General features: G+C 42.8%; 1 protein-coding gene across 6 annotated transcripts in view; it reads left to right on the top strand.

The window, feature by feature from the left end:
- ppargc1a (peroxisome proliferator-activated receptor gamma, coactivator 1 alpha) overlaps nt 1-22,882 on the top strand; it is a 236,078-nt gene that overhangs the window by 193,318 nt on the left and 19,878 nt on the right. For 3 of the 6 annotated variants that reach the window (XM_035426528.1, XM_035426524.1, XM_035426529.1), the window contains exons 2-3: nt 8,808-8,987; nt 21,900-22,094. In XM_035426528.1, coding sequence (XP_035282419.1) covers nt 8,808-8,987; nt 21,900-22,094 — 375 coding nt within the window. Of the gene's footprint in view, nt 1-4,847; nt 5,092-8,807; nt 8,988-21,899; nt 22,095-22,882 lie in introns of those variants that run through there. The other 3 variants (XM_035426527.1, XM_035426526.1, XM_035426525.1) reach the window with 3 other exon arrangements.

Here is a 22,882-nt window from a genome sequence, read left to right as displayed (position 1 = left end):
CTATGGGTCACAGACTTCAAAGAGTCATTGTATGCAAAGGGTTCTACATGGTGAAACTGAAGTTCATTAAAAAAATCCCCTTTGTGCACAGCTGAGAATGTGCACTTTAACCACATGTGAACATTTGAATACAAATCTAAAATTGTGGATTACAGAGCCAAATAAAGAAAAATATGTCTTTGTCCCAAGCATTATGGAGCTTACTGTATATGTTGCAGCACATGGTTTTAGGTATAGCTTTGGAAAAACAGCAGACACACAGCACAGCAGCTGACCTCATTTTTGTCTGGTAGCTAGATACTGCTGAGGCTACATAAGTAGTGAGCCTATTCAAAAACCATTTTAAAAAATGCATAGAATGTGTGCTTGTTTATTTGGCTTGAATTACAGTTAGGGTTATGGATGATGCACCTTTTATTTATCTTATTTAATACAATGTTCTATTCTGGCACATTCTCCTCTCATATTTTTATTGAACCATGACAAATGTCTTGACAAGCATGTTAACTAATACTGAGCTATTGTGTTGTACAGGGTTGTGTATCTTCATCTACTGCCTGCTTCAAAGCACCCTTGCTACTTCCCTCTAGTTCTTTTTCTCTACTTTTCTAAACCAGTCTACATTCGTGGGGAAGCAGGCAACATTAGCACTTTGTAGTTTGTTATGACATGCAACCACATTCTCATGGCATCAGGTTCAGTGTTTTATTCTGTGAATGCAGTAACTACGACAGCCGTGGAAGACGATTATTCAATTTCCTGTCCAAATTTAGCGCGGGTGGATCAGAATAGAAACAGCGATTCTGGAAATGGTGGACTGGAGAAGGTATGATGTTTTAGTCACTGAACTCTTCAGTTCTGTGCCTCTGGTTCACAATCAGTGGCTCTAAGCTGCTCCAATTGTGCACATAGACACACAAAAGAAAACATTGTCTCCAATGTCAGCTTATGATAGCTCTTTACTGTAGCGAGGCTGCACTGCCTGCTGCCCACACCGCCATTCAGTCATCGTAGTTTTGTTCTCCCGAAACCACTCCTCTCTGATAAATCTTTCATGAGAGTACGGTGTTTTTAAAGAGCCTTAATACCAGTCAAAAACACTGCCTTTGGAGAGGAGGAGCAAAGGGAGGCTGAACTTGTTTTGTTGTACAACCATGATATTATTGTCTGTTGGGGCCCTCGCCTGTTGCAACGCTCGATTCGAAAATAAGGGAACGGGCCCCGCTGTGTTGGACCCCTCCTGGGCTACATGGCTGAGCGCAGGGCTGATGTTATTTTCAATTTCAAGGCTCAGTCCTCACACACTCCGAACCTCATTGTGTCATTTCTGTTAATATGTGCGCTGGACTCCTGGCTATGAGATTCTCTTCCTTTGGACCTGAAACCACACTATTGAGTACACTGGATAACAAAGGATTTTGTGCCCACACACAAGACATTCGCCCAGTGCGTTCTCCATGCATCATGCACCATATATATATATGTATATATATATATATATATATATATATATATATATATATATATATATATATATATATATGTTCTTTTTCAGTAAACTAGTGTCTCCTCTTGATGTTTGTATCAAATGTTTCTTTCTCCAATTTCTTTAAAAGACAGGCTTGATATTGACATAAAATGCTTATTATTGTGCTATCTTTGCTCATATTTGCTTTTTTTTTGGCCACTTTTTGCTTTTAACATTGATACAGGACAATAGTATCACTTCCATTAATAGTGGTCATTGTCAAAAGGAAACTGTTTTGGCCTCTTCATAGTCATAAAGGGGCAATATACATACTGAAGGATAAATTAACCAGAGCAGGGTAAATCCTGGAGTGGGTGCTTGGAAAGATAGCTCTGCAAATAGCCACATCACAAAAGGAAGTCTTCATCTTGTGGCTATTTATGGAAGTGCCACGGTGCCATGTTCCACTTCCTGCTCTCACCAAATTTGTGTTCCTTTATTCTCTTATAAATGCATAAAGCTCTTTGTGAATATCCGCTGTAATAGTTGGAAACTGTCTTTGTAAATAGAATACCACACTTTTGATTGTCTGCACTTAAATAGCATTACACAGTATATGGTACAGTACAGCCAACTGGAAAAACTATAATGTATTTCTGATTTTAAATGTGTGCCAGTAACCAGATCAGATGGTGTGAGTGAAAGATGGATTTGCAACAACAAGAGAACATTTCTTGCCAGAAGCCTAATATTCATGTTCATTGTGCTTAAAAATAGATTAGTTAGGCTGAAACATACAGTGAGCATTCATAATAATTTATAAGATTGACATTAGATTTCACCTGTAGCTGTTCCCTAAGCAGTCTTGGGAATTCGGGCTTTGGGATCATGTTGGGCACTCAGAACAGAGATGCAATCTTCTGATTCCCCATATCTGGCATGTTCAAAGTTGTAGCTACACATTAATGGAAGTTATCACACTAAGCAAGTCTGGCCAAGCAGATAGGAGAAAGCACTGCTTCGTAACTCTCTGATCCAGAGTCTGTGTACATCATTTGATGTCGGGGTACCTTTATCGGGACAGCTTGAAACACTGGCCTGAGGTCAACTGTGCGTATGAATGTGGAAACAGATGCGATCAAATTCCGGGGTAAGATTTTTGTTATTTACCTTAAAACCAGATTCAGATAGATGCGTTTCATGCTAATAAACACTTTTACAGTAAGTGTATAATATATCATCCATGAATGCGAATAGTATTTTATCTTAAAAACTTTTTTCTCTAATATTCGGTTCTAGTCAGGCTTCAGTATGAGTCATTGGGTTTTGGGGTGGAATGTATCACGAAGCAATTTCAGTGTGCCATATTGTGCCGCAGATCCCTGTTGTATAAGCGGGCTACCCGTTAGGTTATATTTACGCGTGCTTTGAGAGGTACAGCAGATCAGATTTGATGTCGTTTTACAGCTCCTCCTCCAACAACTGAGGCAGTGGTCCACCCGCCTCATGAAAACAGCACGAGGGCATTTCATACCACCTGCCTGCCTTCAGTCGTTTAGATAAGGTCTGGCTTCTAGGCATAATGTTAGCATCATTGCTCGCATGTAGGGAGACAGATACATAGATGTACTGACAGATAGATGCTTGTCGCAAAGGTAATAAGCAGATATCCCTTTAATGTGTACAGTACAAATCCCATTTAGTAGATCTGTTATCCTTATACGAATTTCTGTACAATTATAGGTATGTGGCTGCTAATTTTAGAAGGCTGTTGCTGAACACATGCTGACATGAATTTAATAGACGGAATACAGTCCACTATAACAAAATGTAAGATATGTTGTACAGCCATTCTAATAACCAGCCCTGTCATTCAACCCCTTGAAATTAATTACGCTACGAAAGCGATACGCACAAACTAATGTTACCCTATTCAACCATTAGTCATTTCACTGCGAATGTTAAAGATATGTGATTCATCCAGTAATTTCACGATTTTGTTTTTGTTTGTTTGTTTTTTCAGAAAAGTGATAAATCAAGAAATGAGATTGTGGTCTCGTATTCATGTTAAATTACTGAAGTTTGTGGAAACAAATTATTTGTGCTTATGGAGGTTATGGATAACCATAAACGTTTAGATCTTTAAAATTATGTTGGTGGTAAGCTGAACTGTGTCGATATTAATGGGATCCTCGCATGCTGTAAAGAACAGATGTTGTGCGCCTGATGGCTAGGCAGCTGACCTGAAGTTTTCAGTGTCCACACGAACCTTTTGTTTTTGTTTGCTGTGGCTGTATTTTGTATACACGCTTTGTTGACACTATACACTTTGACATGTGCTGCCTGATGTCTTTAAGTACCGGTCCGAAATAAATCAAACCAAAAGAGAGCAGTTTGTTTTAAAACACGAAGTAGCCTAAGCGTTGACATAACGATAGGGTTAATATGACCGTTTTGCGTCATCGAATGGAAGCGTTCATTCCAACATGCCTACTAGAAATATTAGCTTTGAAACTTAACAGTGAAATAACTCGCGAACTCTAAAAAATGTACTTACTGTACTTAGGCAAATTCATTCCCAAATAAAAAAATTAACTACCACCGTGTTAGACCGGCCATGTAATATTTAGTAGCCTATGTAAACTAAATGCTTTGTATTCAATACCAATACCTCCCTATAGGAAACTATAGGATAATTATAGTACATGACACTGGAAATAATCGAAGACTTCCTTAAATCTTTACAGCAGTGATGGCATTTCGTGCGTAAACTACACGCACCAGCGACGCTGGGAGAGCAGGCGGTGTTTCCAAACGCGCTCTCATAAAGATGCACGAGGAGGATACCGTTCCCTTCCAGACATATTCCTATGTGTTAAATCCGCTTTATCGCAACGATTCAGTCTTAGCATATGCGGTGGCTGAAATACACATTTCGCCACAAATAGGCTACGCTTCCGAAAAGTCGTATGCATATTGTTTGCACACACTGACAACAGATTATTTCTATAGGAAGTGATTTTATTTCGTTAAATGTAGCTTCCTATATTATGTTATGCAGTGGGGCTCTGAGCAGACGTTCGCAAGCGAAAATGCAAGCTCAAATAGACTAGCTATAGCAATGTTTCGCTTCGTACATAATTCCTCTCGCTGCGATTCGGTATCTGTTTTTGCTATACACTTGTATCGTTGTTAAAATACAACCAGTTAGCCTTTATTTATTTTGTTAACTTTTTCATAACCGTGTTATAATATACGTATATAGCGTCTGACATGTCTTTAATTTCTATACGTTTCCAAGGATTGGGAGATTTAATAGTTGAAAAGATTTACTATGCGTTTGCCAAACCCCGCCTGCTTGACAGTACGTCATTCGCGAGTTGTGGGGAGGGGGACTGGAGGGAGTCACTCCCCTGCCTACTTTTAATAGCTTTGTCATGTGATGGCAAGCAGTTGTAAGACAGGTGCCCTCAGTTCATTCTCAGTAAGGGGGCAGTTCCCTGAGTGAAAACAGCTGAAGAGCCAGTGGATTTCTTTTGCTTGATTTTTATTTTTGTGCGTCATTCAGTGGCTGAATGGCGTGGGACAGGTGTAATCAGGATTCTGTGTGGCGAGAATTCGAGGTAAGCTATCGAAATGAACTCATCATCAACTGTCGTTGGGCGTCGGAACAATTCGGGGAACCTGGGCCATCCTTAACATCTAATAGCATAAGGAGAAACGGGGGTTTTGTTGTTTGTGCTGTTTGCTCACAGGGAATACGGGGGGATATAAAGCAAAAGAATATAAGGAAGTGGGAAAAGTATATTCCCTTTATTGTAGATATTATTTCTGTTATTTACTTTGTTCTGGCACGGTAAACTCCCTGTCTTAGAAATTACAGTGATGCTGTAGCCTATCTAGTAGGCTACATCATGCGAGGTTTTCGGCTGTGACTGTACGATGTCGTGCAATTGAAAAGTGTGTTCACATGCATTTGGAAATCGTTCCGAGTCTTTATTCGTTGTAAACTGGTGGGACTTGTAGGTGATCGCAAAGTATAATTCCTTTGACACTGGCGGTAGCAGAATGTTGGAATTATTTATTAGTCTATACCTGTACAGCGCAACTTTTGTCTCACCCTGCGACTATCTGCCGTATGATCAGTTTCTTATTCAGATCTAATAAGACTATTAAACGGACGGCGCACGGAGAAATGCAGGTCTCCAAAAACAGTGTAATACAGTATCGGAAGCGCATCTTTTAAGGTACCCGTCAGCGACTCAGAACGTCTGTGCAAACCTTTTTGGGTGGGTAACTGTAAAACGGTGAAATTGAGACATTAAGCCTGTTATGACTAAATTAAAATGTCCACTGTTTACGCGGTCTGCATTTCTGCTGACAATGTAAACTATAGAGCTGTGTTTGATGTTTGCCTCGTTGAAGTTTATTGTTTAGTTTTAATCCATGCAGAATCCGCGATTATAGCTGCACGCTAAATTAAACGAGTTAACCGGAAATTTTGGAATAATAGAAAGGTACAAAGACGAAGCTGAACGCTCTTCTGTACGAAGTCCTGTCAGTTTAAAAATAGATTGCAATGCATCATCTCTACAACACTTCCCTGGGCCGATTCGTTCCATGTAAATGGCCAGCTTCCTTAAGATCAGCGCTTTTTGAACCAAGTAGGTGGTCGATGGGGATATAACGGCTTGTGCTTTCATATTTCTGTCGGTATTGCTTCGCCTGCGAATGTAATCCAAATTCAATTTCTGAGACTATGATATTTATAGTCCTAGCTGTCATGATGTTGATGCAGGATAGATTGGTGTATTTTAGTGTAGGTTTTGCACGGGCTCGGACAATGCTTTATGGACTACAAGCGCTAAAATTTTCTCGGTTGATCTGAAAGTATTTCTAGAATTTCATGCCTGAGTCGTCTTAAGTCACGTTTATCGGAAAACAGTTTTTATTTTTGACTATGCACATTTTATATATGTATACAATACTGCTTTGGTGTCTTCACATTGGTAGGACACTTAAATGTTGAGCAATATCCTGCTGTTCTAGAAGCCGCTCTCCAGAGGTCTTTTAGTGTTTTGTTGAAATGTCCATTTTTAAATGGCGTCCCAGAGAAAAAAAAACTAAATCACAGTGATTACCAAAGTCCCAAACAATGCAGAAATTGCTTCATAGCTCCGTAATTTTAATCATATCAATATAGATGTAGTAGCAGGTGGTTTTATGTGTTCTCTAGGTATAAATCAGTTTGGATCTCAAATGCAGTGCCCACTATTTTTGCCTGTCTAGCCACACACTTTCATTTACATCCTGGGAAAGGGAGTAGAAGATTTAATAGAAATGTGCCTTTTGAGAGAAATTTATGAAATCATCCTGATTAAAAATATATATATATGTGTGTGTGTGTGTGTGTGTGTCAAAGAAAACAGCTTTGTGTAGATGGACATATGCAATGATGTTATGTATCTTGTCACAGCCTATGGTGGGATTTATTTATTTATTTAGTAGTAAATACACGCTGTCAATGCAAGAGTGCAATCAGAGTGCGGATCAACTGTGACGTGTGTGCTGGTCCTTTTTTCCCCACCCACTTGGCGTGGTGTATCACTCCTTGTTGCCCTGAGTTGAACTTGCGGTTCATCTCTGTGTGGATCGGGGGCCTTAGCCTTCCATTGGATAATCAAACGATCAAATGACCCAAAAAGAAAACTCTGAATTTTAGCCATTCCAAGTACTGTCAACAAAAAAATGCTGTGAGAGACCATTATAGGGGTGTGATGACTGCTGCATTTTACATTTCCTCAGTTGCTTGTAGCAGTGCTTCTTAGTTTCCTGTTTACTACAGTATGTTGCTTCGGCACTTTAACATCATCACGTACCACGCTGATTTTCTCTTGTCCCAGCAAAAGTGCTGTATGCTGTGCAAGTCCACTGTTTAATTCAGGGGTGTCCAATCTTATTCTAAAAGGGCTGGTGTGGGTGCAGGTTTTTTTTGTCTGATTCAACTAATTACGAATCATAGTCTTCAATCAAGACCTTGATAAGTACAATCAGGTGCCTCAGTGCTGGGCTAAAACAAAAACCTGCACCCACACCGGCCCTTTTCGGATAAGATTGGACACCTCTGGCCTAAGTGCACCTCTTGAATTGTGCACAGTTGGCTTTGTGCCTGGAATTGTGGTACCCAAAATAATTTATCACATGTGATGTGTGAAGTCATCTTTTTACTAAGTATGTGGTTCAGTAGAGCTATCCTTATACATTCAGGTTCTGGAGAGATACTCTGTCAGGTTGTAATGACTGAGTCATTAACGAGCTCCTGCTATTTATATTACGCCTATTTTGCTCATTTTAGCTAAATGCCTCTGTTTGCCTTTAAACTGCCATTGTGCCTGGAAATGTGGAATATATGTTTCAGATAAAAATGTTAAAACTAACAAAGTAACCTTGCTGCAAGCATAGCTGCTAAAGCAATTAACATTTGTAACATCTTGGCAGCTGAATAAGTAATGTGGGTTTATAGAACTGTTCCAGGAACTTGTTTGCATTGAGAGTGTTTCTGTCAGCATTGTGTCATAAAGTTTACATCCCAGTCAGGCTGGCAGCTTTGAAATTCACGGATCCCTCAAATGCAGTTAGATGAAGCCAGTGATTTGCATCGTGAGAGCAGTAGAGCAGCTGTTGGACAGACAGACACAAACACAGGCAGGGAAAATGAAACGTCAACAGGCAGCATTTAGCAATGTGGAGTCCGGCACCATAAGGAAAGCAGAGAATAACAGAAAAAAGTGGGGAGAAAACGAAAGGTAATTTTCAATGGCAGCGGTTGTGTAGACTTTGGCTGGTCAGGGGGTGAGTCTTGCCACTGTCAAAGAATGTGACTGAGAGCATGCAGCCAATCAGCACGTCAGACAGGCCCCCAAGTTGCAATATCGCTGAAGAATGGGGCTGCTGCAAAAATTTGCATAACGAATTAGTGGAGTATCTGAATGTGCAATAGATCATTACTGTTAAAATGTACTTATGAAATAAATCTTAGGTGGAAAAGCAACAAGTCAACTACGTGTCTTTGGCAAAGGGGAGCCAGAGAGACTTGATGAAATAAGCATTAATGGAAATAAACAAAGATGAAAGTGATGTGTCTGTCTGTCTGTCTGTCTGTCTGCTAGTGCATAGATATGAGGTTAGGGATGTTGTGCAAAAATATCCAAATGCTGATCAATTTTCTTTTTCCTCATGGAGTAATTGCATTAAATGGCTCCCAAACCTATTGCATCTCTCATTGTGATGGTTTAATCGTGGTATTTTAACACCACCTTCTCTGTCTCTATCCCTACAGTGTGCTGCCTTGGTTGGTGAAGACCAGCCTCTCTGCCCTGACCTTCCAGAACTTGACCTATCAGAATTAGATGTCAGTGACCTGGATGCAGATAGTTTTCTGGGTGGACTCAAGTGGTACAGTGACCAATCAGAAATCATTTCCAATCAGTATGGCAATGAAGCATCAAACCTGTTTGAGGTAAGATAACTTTTATATCTTTGCATACCGTGTATAAAATTGTGTTTTTATTATATTTGTTTATTTATTATTTTATTTTTTTGCAAGATTATTTTTGTAGTTTTGCTTTTTTCATCAAGCTTTGGAAATAAATACTAGTTAAACCAAGGAAACTTCAATGGAAATTTTTCTCCTGACTCATAGTCTATCTATGGTAAAGGGGTAATAAATATTAGAGTACCAATATATGCGGTATTTATAAATAATTACTAGGTGGTTGATTAAAAAAACGGCCTCGTATAACATCCATATTGCAGGAGTTTACAAACAGGTTCTTTTTATCTCCAGAAGTACAAAGGGAAAAATATTTCTGCCAGAGATAAAGCAGAGTGATATGAGGCCAACCTTTGACTTTTGCCCATAGTCCCCTTCGCTGACAGCAGCTTCCAAAATCTAAAGCCATTCACCGGAATCAAGTGCAGTTATCAGTATAGGCACAGAGGGAACTGTACAATTAAGTTGACATGCCCTTGATTATAGGCCATATTGTGAAATATCGCCAAAGGGTCGGAGTACTTGTTGCACCTGTGATTCTGTCACATTTCAAACAACAAAGTCCATTAAATGAAGCAGATCAGCAGTTAAGCCCAGTATTAGAGAAAGTTCTTCATTGCCGTTCCTTGTCAAAAATAGGCTTAGGGTTTCAACCACTCAAGGAGTGTTAAAATTGTTTGTTTTCCTATGACAGTAGGGTCCTGGGGTTTAATAATAGCATGTCTAATTAACTTAATCATCATTTGCACACATTGTTTGCTGTATAAGTGTTTCTGATTGCAATTGAGAGATTATTTTCCACCCACATGCCCTGTGGCCATTTTCTGACTGACAGTAGTGGCTGACCAGCAGTTCAGTGCCCAGGGTCTGCTGCCTGAATGTCATGCAGTCCACTTGAGGTCTGGACAGAAACACGGACTTAAAAAAACTACAACCACCATTAGCACTGTGGCGCTTGAAGAGAACTCAACCCGCAGTTAGTAGCATCATCCATGCCCACGCGAGGAAATATTGTCAGCAAACGTTTCAAATCTTCATCTATTTTTATGGGCCATTTAGTGATGCTGTTAGGTTTCTTGAGGTGATTGTTTTGGTTGTAAAAAAATCTAAGCACAAACTTATTCCCCTTTTAAGTTTGGTTCTTTGTGCAGTGAACGTATTTCTCTGGTTATACAGGTGGCTGAAACATAATTAAGGCTCTTTCGGGATCTGTATATCAGTTCTCTGGGATTAAATTTTGAAAATGGGTCCAAACTTACAGGGGTCAATGCATGTTTAGTCTGCAACAGAAATGCTTGTTTTTTTTTTGCTTGCGCGATGACTGTACATCATTAGTTTGAGTTTCATTGTTACTGTCATCCCAGAGCTCCTACTTACTGATATTCAAAACTTTCTCATTTATTTACATTGTATATTTTCAGTTTAAAATAGTTTTACTGCACATTCAATTTACCAGGCAATTAACACTGGTGAGATGGCATGCTGATTTTTTTCTATGTATACCCTAAATTCAGAGCATAAACTGTGCCTTTAATTCATCTTTGTTTGGCTACTTATTCCACTTCAGTAACCATACAAAATATATCAATAAAGATACATTGTATGAGTGAGTTGAATATTTTGTTAGGGTGGCACATGGTAACAAACGTATACAAACATTAATCATTTTCAGTGCATTTGTGGCTGAACATAAACAATAGTTGTCCTTCTGTGCATTTCCAGCATTGGCCTCCAGGGGTCGCTGAAACACCCAGTCACAGGTTATAGGCACTAATGAGTGATCACCTCTTGTTTAAAACAAGTTGGCATAACTTTGTGCTGTCTCCCGGTGGAAAATATCAACCGTGTTCTGCCAAGGCTGCTGTGGTGCTCTGGTTAATGGAGGCCCAGGAAATCTGTGCTCTTCATGGTGTTTAGGTCTGCACTCTGCTCCCTGTTATTTCACTTTCTCATCAAATCACCCCCCCTCCCCTGCCCCTCCTCCCTCCCCACGCTTTCTCTCCCCTCGCCAAAAAATACAAGTGGCCCTGGGCAAGCAGATGAGGCAGATATGATCAGGGGGAAGCAGAAAGGCCTGGGATTGTGTGACTAGATGGCTGATGCCCTTCAGTGCCAGTTCAGCATGATTTATCAGTCCTATCTGTTCGCTAAAATGGAGTCTAGAGGTGGTGGCGGGAGGTAGCGTGCGGGGTGTAGCGCTCGAGGGGGAGCGCCTGGGAGCCCAAATCCAGCTGTCACGCCGGGTCCCGCTTGCCGGAGGGAGGGCGGAGGAACAGACAGCGTTTCCCGTTAAGACATTACGGAGGAACAAGATGCTTTCTGGTCCGAATCATAGAACCCCCAGAAGGGTAAATAAAGCTGTGATCCTTCTTTGGGAGTTTGTTTGTTATTTTGATGTGGTTAGCGACACGTGAAATCCTTTCTTTGCAAAGGGGGGAAAAAAAACACTAAAAAAAAGAAAGCTAAAGCCCAGCTGTCTTTGTATTCCATAGTAGCACAAATGAGAAAGGAAGGAGTGCATGAAAGGACAGCTTTTTGCTGGCAGGTCGGGCGTAAGGAGGTTGATTCGGTTGCTAAAAAAGAAGAAAGGGAGAACAGGTTGTTTTGCCATTAAGAGGAAAGTGATTAAAAGGGCTGACATCTGAGACACTCACAAGGGGCTCTGCGAAGGAAAACAAAAGCACCGTGAGACATGTCAGAGAACATGCCGGACTGTGGATGGCTCGTGGGCTCGTGGGCTCGTGGGCTGGGTCTGAGGGCCGCCCCTCTCTCTTCTTTCAGGAGAACAGTTCACTGCCTGTACCCCCCCCCCCCCCCTTAGGCGATCACTCCATATTTCACTTTTTTTTTTGACAGACATTCACGGTTTGTGGCTTGTGTTCCAAGGAAATTGTCTCTCATTAGCATACCATTAGAGGAAAGGGAGACTTAGCTCCATATAACCGAGCTGCTTTTGTATTCAAGGATTTTACCCAGTTTTTTTTTTTTTTTTTTTTTTTTGAAAATACGACCATTTCATGAAACCATTTTGCAGAGGACAGAAGGAATGGAATTCAAAGAATACCACTGCATCATTAATCTGCTCCTACAATTGTTTGCTCAATGAAAAGTAATCTACAAAATGGCTTCATAATGAGATAAACAAAATGGTACACAGTTGGGAATGCACTCACAGACACACGCGCACACACATACACATATGCATTAACAAGTTGGTAATAAAAGCCATGCCTGCTTGTTTCATTAAAGGATTTTAAGCATAGAAACCATGGCATAAATGCAATAGACTCCATTGATAGATTAAGGGAAGACTAAGACATCATTGAAAGAGATGCTTGGGTTTATGGCATTTACAGCGTAATGTATATGATATAGCTTTTTATGTGAGTAGGGATGTGATGATGTTCTGGATGATTAGTTATTGAAGGGACTGAGGCTTGTGGGGGTGCACACTGTTCGGAAAAGCATCCTGCAGTGGCATATTTTATAATTTACCCTGCAGATGTGATGCGTACTCATTCAGCATAATGTAATGGAACTATAGATCGATTAGTCTTTGCTTTTTACCCTGAACATGTGATCAAATGTGTTTTGTGTTCCCCGATAACATCTACCAATGCTGACTGCTCGTGTTTATTTTGCAAATTTATGCTGACATTTCAAAGTACGCCACCAGTAGATGTACCAGTTCGGCTAGGGCGGTTGAATTATCATACCGTGCTGTAGATCTTTTTTCTTTTTTCTTTTTTTTCTTGAACCATTAAAAAACATTGCTGTTCATTGCCATGCCTTTGTGAGTGCATATATTTACACAGCGTCATCAGATTATATTATTTATAAGTAATCTCTCTAACAAAACACAAAACTGTGTTAATATTCAGACACCGCAATAAAGCGTCCTGCAGCTAGTCCCAGTGTTATCATCAAGTGGCTGTCAATTCTGTTCCTTGGCAAGGGCCTTCACTGCATTTCTTTGAAACACTCCAGTGCTCTCCTGCATGTTCTCTGGCTCATGCAGGGCAGTCTGTCCTGTTTAAACAGTGCTTTAGAAAGTTTAAAATCCAGGAGGCATAAACAAATGTATTCACTTGCAGACTCGGTTTTAAAAAGAAGAAGAAGAGCGGGGTGGGGGAGGTGGTTAAAAAAAAAGAGCACTTGCAGCCGGCAAACGGTCCCCCTAGGGCATGTTTGGAAAAGAGCAAGTTAACATCTTCTGGTAGTTGCTTGGCTAGCTTTCTTCAGCCTGTCCCTGAAGTGGAAAGCTGCTGATTCTCAATGAGCCAAGGATTAGAGGCGCAGTACTTTGTAATCACGCCCACCTGAGCCGAGGCATGTGCTGCATTATCCACATCATATTGGAGACATCGCCCGTCTGCCAAATCCACAGCCTCTCCCCTCCGCTCGCGCCAGGACTCCAAGGGAGAGCAGGGGATGCGTTTTTGGTGTGGTGTGAGTGTGTGTGTGTGTGGGGGGGCAGGGGGGTTTGAGTTTCTATATGTCTGTGTGTATGTGAGGTGTCTGTCTGTCTGTATGCGTGTGTGTGTCTGTTTATGTGCAGGTGTGTGTGTGTGTGTGTCAGAATGATGAGTAGTGAGTGCCTTCAGTTCTATCACAGAGGCACACCGTTCTTTCTATTGAAATGGGAGCAGAGAGCTGAAACAGGAGAGTCAGATGTTATGTTTGAGGCTGCCCTCTACATTTAGGATCAAATATATGACCCCTGATCCAGGATCCATTTCAGTGCGGTGGGGGACTCTCACGCTGGGGATGTCCTTTTGATAAACATGCTTCTGCCTTTATTAGGCTGGGAGTGAGTGAATGTTGAACCTTTTACAGGTGAGGAACTCCCCTTCCTTCTATGGTGCTGGCTGCTGGGGGGTGTGGTGCAGGGGTCTGTTTTGGCTTGTTGGGAAAGGCACCTCTTCCGGCAATTTCCTCCCGGAGCTCAGACACTAGCACACCCTGGAGCTGCGCTCGGAGCTGTCACGCTGTATAAAAAGATCAGATTGTGGTGTTTACATGCGTTGAATGGCCAGCCATAGTAGTGCCTTTTCTCCTGCGCTGGCTATTTTTAGTCCGGGACTAATCTGCTTTAAAAGCCTTTCAGGGCTACTTCTCTTTAACCTGGCTGGACAAGCTAAGCCAATAAGCTCTGCCATCTGATTGTTTCCTTCCTACGAGAAGGCAGAAGTGGACAGAGCATCGCTGCTTTTGGTTTCTTGATGGGTGGGAATTAAAATGGAGGATTCCAAGAAAGCTTTGTCCTTATGCAACCAGTGTAAAACCACGGCTGCATCCTGCTTGCATGCAAAACAGATTTAAATCCATGATGAGGCGTGATGTGGTATCAGTCTCAGGTGATCCACCTCTTCCCTCAACAATAAAGGATATTGATCAGGGGTGCGGACACTGTTATACTGAGTCACTATCTTGGTGGGGGTAAAGATAAATAAATTAATGACTATTCTCAGCCTTATGAGCAAACTGCTCAGTCTTCAAAGTATTACCCAGAATGCTTCATATTTTTATTACTTCTACTTTGCCATGCTCGGGATTTATTTTTATTTGGCTGCTCCTATTTTGCATTTCCTTTCTCTATTTTGTAGGCTTTTTTAGTGATAGAATGCTACTCTAATAGCTGCTTTGTCAAACTGGATTTTTTTTTTGCCATAGAACTCAAGTTCAATTGTGATGATGAATTTTCCATTACTTTATGCCTTTGCTTTGCAATTTGCAACCTCCCAATGGCCCAGCTGGTGACTGTTTCAAACAAAGATAAAAATTCTACCTACAATCTAATCGGGTATACCTACATACACCTTGAAATAATTACATATAGTCATACAGTACATTAAAATAAATTGCATGAAAATAAATTGATCAAAAATGGATACATGTCTATATTTTGTGTACTGTAAGAGACCTACCATACTGTAATCTAATACAGTATGGTGGATTTTGAAGCGCCTATCAGCGTTATAACACCTGCCTGAAGCTTTCTGATATATAAAAAAATAAAAAAAAAAGAGTTTCAGGAATGTTAATAAGTGTTATTAACACTGCCTTTTTAGGAGGTTATGTGGGCAGTAACATATTTTATTCAAAGAGGACACTAATTGAATTCAAAAGTATACGCCATGGGAATTTTGTACAATGTATAAGAATTACTCGTATGGAAAAGTTCAGTGCATCCCACCTCTGAAACTTGCCATTTTATTATCACACTAGCAATCTTCCTTTTCAAAGTGGGTAAACTAATTGAAATGGAGGGAGCGAGGCAGTGGTGTGGTTTCTCCCCTTCATATGTAATCCTCCTTTCTTTGTTTGATGCTGAAGAGGACTACTCCACTGCACCGTTCCATTCATCATTTCATTCCCAGCTTCTGAAAAAATACAAATATCTGTGGTCCTGTACAAACGGGGCCGGCCTTTTTTTACGAAAAGAAGTCCGCTGCATTTACTGCAAGGAATGAGCCCTGCAGTCCGAAAAAAATGCAATTAGAAGGTCTATGAAATCTAGTCAAGTAATCCCTTTTACAAAGTCACGGCCTCGGAGTGCCGGCCTCCAGTAGCATCCTACCCAGAACAAAAAATGTCAAGGTAAAAGGTAATGCGTTTATTTAGTAATCAGCAAATAGCTTTTATGTAGTCTGTAAGTGCTGAGGTCTGGATGCTGATAAGATCATTTGCTTTCAGGTGTATTCTCCATATTATACTCAGCATTGAGTGTAAATTGAATAGCGTGACCTTTTGATACTGAATCAAATTTACTGCATTTCCAAAGATTCTGTGGTTTCAATTACCATAAATTTTTGATATTGGGTCCATAACCCCATAGACCAGTTCCTGCATAACAATGTCTTATCACTTTTGTCCCGTTAAGTGATATCTTCTTTTGCTCGACTCACACCAGCATCCTCCCCTTCTGAACTCGACGTGACAGATGGAAAGCTTTTGAGCTCTGATGAGCCTAGTAGTGTCTGAAAGGTCACTGGCCATGAGGTTAACTGAGTGCCTGGTTAGGAAGGAATTTAGCAAACCCCTTCTTCTCAGATCCATGTAAACCTCTAAAAAAAAAAAACATCAATTTTTTTGTCCCAATAAGCTACATTTCCCTCTATTTAGAAGTCCCTTCCTCTGCATTTTAATTTGTTCAAAGGGGTGCTTACTGGTACAGATTTATTTGGTGGCTTCTTAACCAGGTAGCTATTTGCATTTAATTGCATTTAATGTCACGCTCTTCGATGGCTGTGTTTTTCCATATTTATCTGTCAGACTTGTTGATATATAAAGAGCGAATCTCGGAATATGCATTTCCCTTTTAATGTAAACTGTTGCATTTCGTCCCGTCACCTGGCTTTGCAAAAAAAAAAAAAAATAACACAAAGGAAACTCAAACAAGATAATGTATCATAATGACTTTTTAAAGAAGCCCCGGGCAACTGTCACATGGTAAAGCCCAAAACAAAACCAAGTGTTCAGCAGCCTTAGATACAGGTCCTCCGCACACTATTTTCACTCCGCTCATTATTTCTGCAGTTTGAAGTGTCCCCCTGGGTTTGGCACTTTCGTAGTCGCTTGTGACTAATCCTCTCGACAAATTCCAGTCGCTTGAGATCTCCGGTTGTCATCAGCTAAGGTGGGTGGACAATTTTTGGCCCCGGGGGGTAGTTCAGCCTTCTGTTCCTCTCCCCCTCTTAAGTCGCTGGTGGAAACACCGTCTCGCAAAATTGCCTTTTAAACAGTCTGACTTCTCTGGGTTTGCACCAGGCTGGCCATTTCAAGTTTCCCAAGACCTCCAGTCTACAAATCAAACACTTTCACAGCACTTTTTGTGTTTCCTTTGCCTGCGCTGCAGCTGCAGGCCCTTGAACTGGATCTTTACATAATTCTGTAGTGCTGTCAAGGCATATCTCTGCCTGCTGGCTCCTGAATTTGTGCTGGAAAGTTCTGCTCAGAACTTAGCGCTCTCACACCTACAGGTGTTGGCATCAGCAGATTTAAGCCCGCCTGGCTTTTTCCCCTGCCTGGTTAGGTCAGGCGGGGACCTAATTGTGGCAGCTGGGACACGAGCCTGCTGTGAGGACATCACAATATATTTATATGCTGACCTGAGGTCAGCTGTGGAACGGGCCCTGCGAACTGCGTGTAAAATGGGAGCGGCGCGGTTAGGCTGATCCCAGGTGAGCCGCAGAAAGCTTTTCCCTCTGAGCCCTGATACTTCCGACGGTCCACCGCCTCAGTTTATCCCCTAGCGGATCAGCAGATCAGCAGACTGTTAATTAAACTCTGCCAGTCGCAGTTTTATCTGTGCTCCACACTATCAGTCAAACTGCCAAATTAAGACATAATGCGGAATTTAGTTGTTAGTTCATTAACGTGAACCAGCCCACATGGAAAGGCCTGTGTTTCTCAGTTCAGGTGCACTGATCCAGGTACTGGAGTCCAAGCTACCGATGTCTGCTTGCTCTTTTCTCAGCTAGCTCACCCTAGCTGCTCACAGATTGGTTTTGATGTCGTCCTCTCACTCTCGACTGGGAGAGGCGCCGGTGACAAGTCCTGTTGTGGCATTAGTCAGCCGGAGTGAAATTGCCTGAAATCAGCAGCTCAGGTCACCAAAGGCAGTGGCATTTAAGTAGTCTGTGGAGGTCTGCTTCTGTCTCTCTTTATCTCGGGCCGGCAAGCCGGGCTGAAGAGATCCGGAATGTCAGCGCGCTCAGAAATTCAGCGCTGGACGGCCGCGCAGGGATGCAGGCCGGCCCCCGCTCAGGGAGCAGGGCGCACGGGTGTGGGGAATGGCTGCCACTGCTGCTAACGCTTCTGCAGCTGCCTCTGATTCTGCTAACGCTAATGCTGCTGCTCCCTGTGGTTTTGCTAGCGCCAGTGCTGCCGCTGCTGCTACCTCTGGTTCTGCGAATGCTAATTGTGCTGCTGCCGCCTGCGGTTCTGCTGAAGTTAATGCTGCTGTTGTCATTCTTGCTGTTGTTGGCGGAAGGGGGGGGGGGGGGAGTGGGGGTTGGGGGAGCTGTTGTTTTCTTTTCTGTGGGGTCAGGAAAAGTTAATCCGCGAAGTAAGGAATGCCTTGGCATGAACTTGAGCGATTGTGTTTTCTGAAGTGTCGGCCTGCTCTCGGCTCTGAGAAGGGAAGCTGGCAGCGGGAGGGGGAGGTGGGATTGGGGGGGGGGGGGGGGCATTGGCATTTGAATAATTTGAGACGCTCCCGAGTCTCCTATCTGGACAGAAAATGAGATTGGCCTCTTGCTCCGGAGGCGAGTCCATTATTAGTCCAGTTGAGCGCTGGCGGCCCTGACAGTTCTGTATTTCTCTTTATAATGTATGGTGCGGCTGACAGTGTGGCTGCACGTACGCCTCTCTAAGAAGCTTAACATAATTATTGATTGCTGGCTTTACGGTTCCGAATGCGGTGATTCCTCGCTTTTTTTTTTTTTTTTTTTTCCTGCGTTCGTGCCGGACGACCGTCCGCCCCGTGCGATTTGTCTCCCCCGTCCGCTCCCCGTCTCCCCCTGCCATATGCTGTGTCTGTGCGACTATTCAGTGCGTGTCAGCAAAGCTAACATTTTGCTGCGAGTGACTTTGATTTATTTCCCCTGAAATCTGGGGCCTGGGTAATAACGCAGAATGACATTATTTGTTTATCAAATCTAATGTGTTTTCTCCGTAGAGTTCAGCTGTGGCGAGGCATGTCTCTAATTCTGAGGCCACTGTGATTAGGAAACCTGCCCATTCAGTTAACCTCATCCCAGGGACAGCTTTGAAATCTGAAAATGAAAACGCTGCAATTAAATAGTCAAGATAGGAATTTAACCCAAGAAATGCTCTGGTCAAAGTATGATTATGATTTATTATTTTCTCTGGCTGGGTGCACGTGTTCGTTGAGCAGTTTGACAGGATATAAACAGCAGTGTACATCTCTCTTTGTTTTGTGCTGCCCAGTTGAGATTAGATTTTTTTATGCATTTTTGTAAGCATTTAAACTATTCATTTAGATTTAATGTGTTTTTTAATGGTGCCCACAGCCTGCCTTGACTGTCCAGTTCCCTGTGTGTAATTTAGTGTCTGGGTTTATTGCTGTGACGTAATGTAGTGATTTTTTTCCCTTGCTCTAAAGGTTGTTTGTATACCGTACATGCAATTTGATCCCCAGCACTCAAGAGTTTTCCACAAAAAAGCAATTAGGGCTAGATTTAAATTTGCAATTTGCCTGGGAGTTCAAAAGTGTACATATTAAAAAACAATTCCGTTATCAGTGCCATGAATAATATCTAAGGAACACAATGGTGCCATAGAACTCCATAAAAGAGTTAAAGCAAGGACAATTTCAAAGACAACCTGTCTGATAACAAAAGGCCTCACCTGATAATGAATGACTCGTGTGCGCTTTCTTTCTCCAGAGAGGGAGGCAGGGAAGGGGAGAAGGAATGAGCTGCTCTCTCTTGCCAGTATGTTTTATGGCTAATTGAACCATTTTGAGTAAAACAGCATGAATGGCACCCTTTAGAATTGAATTAGGTTAATATATTGTGATCTCACAATTAGCCCTGGATTGTTAAGATCTCTTTAATTCTGTGAGGTCCATTAACTATTCTGCGAGGGAGGGGGGGGGGGTCGGGGGGTGGGGGCCTCAAAGAGACCATCTTTCTTTCTTTTTTCCTCTCAGCAGCTGTTACCTGAATCAATAAAGCACACTTCAGTGTTAGCCTGGGATGCTGATCCTACCCCCTTCGGACACATATCTTACCAGCTTGTTTCAGCAATGAATATCACAGGGGTTTACTGGAGGAGGGTCAGGTTTTGGGCTGGGAGAGGAAGTTAATTGAGTGGCATGAACAGGTCTTCAGATGCTGCTGGGAGTCATTAGATCTGTGGGGGGTCGGGGGGGGGGGGGAGGGTGAAGGCAGCCTCCCCTGAACGTAGAGGTGGGGGTGGGGGCGCACTTCTGCCACACCCCGTTCCATCGCTCCTCTGCAGCTTTAAGGACGCTGCTGTTTGGGGACAGCCGGAGCGCTGCCTCTTCTCCACGGGTCCTCGGGAGCTGGAGGAGGATATTAAGGGTGATCCTCGCGGCTGCACATTACGCTAATGAAACCGTAGCGCCGCGACGAGCGCCGCGCACGCGAAACGGAGCCCGCAAACTTCCTGGCCCTCTGCCGGCTCAAGGTCGGGCTGCGAGGGGGGCGGGGGGGGATGCGCACCTTTTCCGTTTGACCTTTCAGCGCTGGTTCTGCCTCAAGGCCGCTGGAGTTTGCTATCAAAACTGCTCTTCGTTTACGGTGTGGGGATGGGGGTTGTCAACCTTAACCGGTTTGTGTTTTTTTTTTAAATGAAGAACAAAAACACAGTCCAAAGTCTTTGCTTTGAAAATTTTTTTTTCTTCTTTTTTAAGTGTAAACCAAACAGATGGTTAGCCATTAAAGGGAAGGGCCTAAATCATTGCCGTTACAATATCCAAGCTGTGAGACATGTAGTTTTTAGTAAAGGCTCTTGGTGTTTGCCCTATTACCTACCTACCCAGCAATAGAGAGAGTTACAGGGAAGCCGTGGATGGCGTAGCCTCAGGGGCTGCGCAGCGGCAATCTGAGGCTCTTTGTTAGCGTTTAAACGGCATGCTAATTTGCAGGAAACCGTATCCTGCAGACTGTTGAACATCAGTGCCACGCTGCCCTACTTGGCATTTTAGTATTGCTCCGAAATAAGTTTCTCTCTATCATTTTGAGTCATTAGTGAGGAAGCGTGCAGCCAAATGAGAAATGTCATCCTGGCAGACCTCTAATTCGCATTTTCCACGTTGTCAGTGGCAAATCAAATGCTTATTACTGTATCTGTAATGGGATCTCCCCCCCTGCACCCCCCCCCCCACTCCCCCCACCCCCCAAAAAAAGAAACAACTGCTGCCTTTATATTTCAAAAGCTGCTCTCACGAAGAGGTATCTGTGGTGGTCTGTAATATGTCATAAAATTACAAATCGGGTGTAAAGAAATGCAAAGAGTGACCATGAGCGTGAGACTTGTCCGGTGGAGCACCACTTTTTAATGCGATGGCTCGCTCTTAACTGGGTGATCACCACCGCAGGGCATCACCGGCCAATGTGAATCCCATACTGTGCCTGAAAAGGCTTCCTCCGGTTGGGTGTGCTTGGGAGCTTCCCAGAGTAATGAAGTGTTTATCTTCTTCTGCCTTCGGTCCCATGTGTTTTGTGTGGGAACTTCCAGCGCAATATGCCCATTCCCTTTTTGCTCCCAGAGTAGCTTTTGCTTAGACAACATTTGCCTGTTATTCCTCCCAAGGAATGAGAGAACACCATGGTTAATACGCGGCAAGCCTTATCAGAAATGGTAATGTCTTCCCACGTTACTATCTTTGGTGCTTTCTGATACTTAAAGAAAAAAAAAAGAAGAAAACTACAGTGCCTCAGAAACAGCGTGGCTGTAATTCTCCTTATCTGAGGATTTCTCGCAAACATCTTGCTGTCAAGCTGATCATTCTGTTCTGAAGGGAGAGTTTGGGACCGAAGCAAGTTCTACTGTATTGTTTTCTTCCCTCACCACCCCCTCCCAGCCCCCGAAACTTGCTGTATGTCAGCCTTGTTAATGGATTTCTAGGGGGAGATATTATTTTGGTCCAGTAAGCTGCATGCTTAATATATGAGTGGCGGATCTGACTCATGCAGAGAGAGAAAATAATAAAAAAACAGCACTGCAGATATTTTCTGAGGGGGAAAAAAAAAATAAGAAGAATTTGGTATTAACAATAAAGTACGTTACCCGGCGAGCGAGCGAGCGAAAATGTAGAAAAAGAAAAAGCCCCGACTCCTCTAAACTGTCCTATTTTTTCCTGTTTTCCGTTTTCCCCCTCCTAAGAAGATAGATGATGAAAATGAGGCCAACTTGCTGGCAGTGCTCACAGAGACCCTGGACAGCATCCCGGTGGACGAGGACGGATTGCCTTCCTTCGAGGCCCTGGCAGATGGGGACGTGACCAATGCCAGCGACCAGAGCTGTCCCTCCACGCCCGACGGCTCCCCCCCTACCCCGGAAACCGAGGAGCCGTCTCTGGTAAGTTTCTCCCCCGAATAAGTGCATAAACCCTCCCCCAAGTCCCCCGGCACACACATTTTTAGTGCTTGGTGCCCATCTCTGTGAGTGTATCGGAGCCACGAGGATGGAAGGCAAAGGCGGAGGTGAATTGACATCACCGAGTTATTCATTTCACCGCACAGGATGCACGTGCTGCAACGGCTTTGGGTGAAGATATATGAAACTTTGATGAATACCTCAAAATGATGATTCAGTGTAATGGTTAGTCGGGATCTCTTTTCCATGGGTGGGTGCTTTGATCAGAAACAGTGCAGGGTAAAAAGGCCACGTGGACATCTCATTTAACCATGGAAAGAGACATGTCTACAGCTTAAAAACCCATGGACTTCTGAACGAAAGGATGCAGAAGCTCGAATGTTTATTGTTCATGCATTATTGTGCAGCCCTGACACAAGCCATTGTTCATTTATATAAAAATAAAGCATAAAAAGGTGAAGATTCTGAAAGAGCAGCACATCTGCTTTCTGTATGGAGGACTGCAAACCCCTGTGAGGTCACTCCTCTTCCTTTCGAGCAGTGGCTTCAGCGGCAGTACTGATGTGTTCTGTTTTCACCGCTGTTGTGTTTACTCTCTGTTGGCTCCGCATAATAGCAGCCAATCCACATGTTCATCCGTGGTATCATTATTAGGCGTTGTGCAGAGTCACCTGTGTGCAAAATCATCGCACCTGTTGTGGAGACACGGGTTTCTTGTCAGGTTCTCATCAGCCGAGAATATGAGCAGATTGCAGATCTGAGACTGTATG

The sequence above is a fragment of the Anguilla anguilla genome, chromosome 7 (assembly GCF_013347855.1).
Source record: "Anguilla anguilla isolate fAngAng1 chromosome 7, fAngAng1.pri, whole genome shotgun sequence".
Classification (NCBI taxonomy): Eukaryota; Metazoa; Chordata; class Actinopteri; order Anguilliformes; family Anguillidae; genus Anguilla; species Anguilla anguilla.
This window is presented reverse-complemented; position numbering and strand designations above follow the sequence as displayed.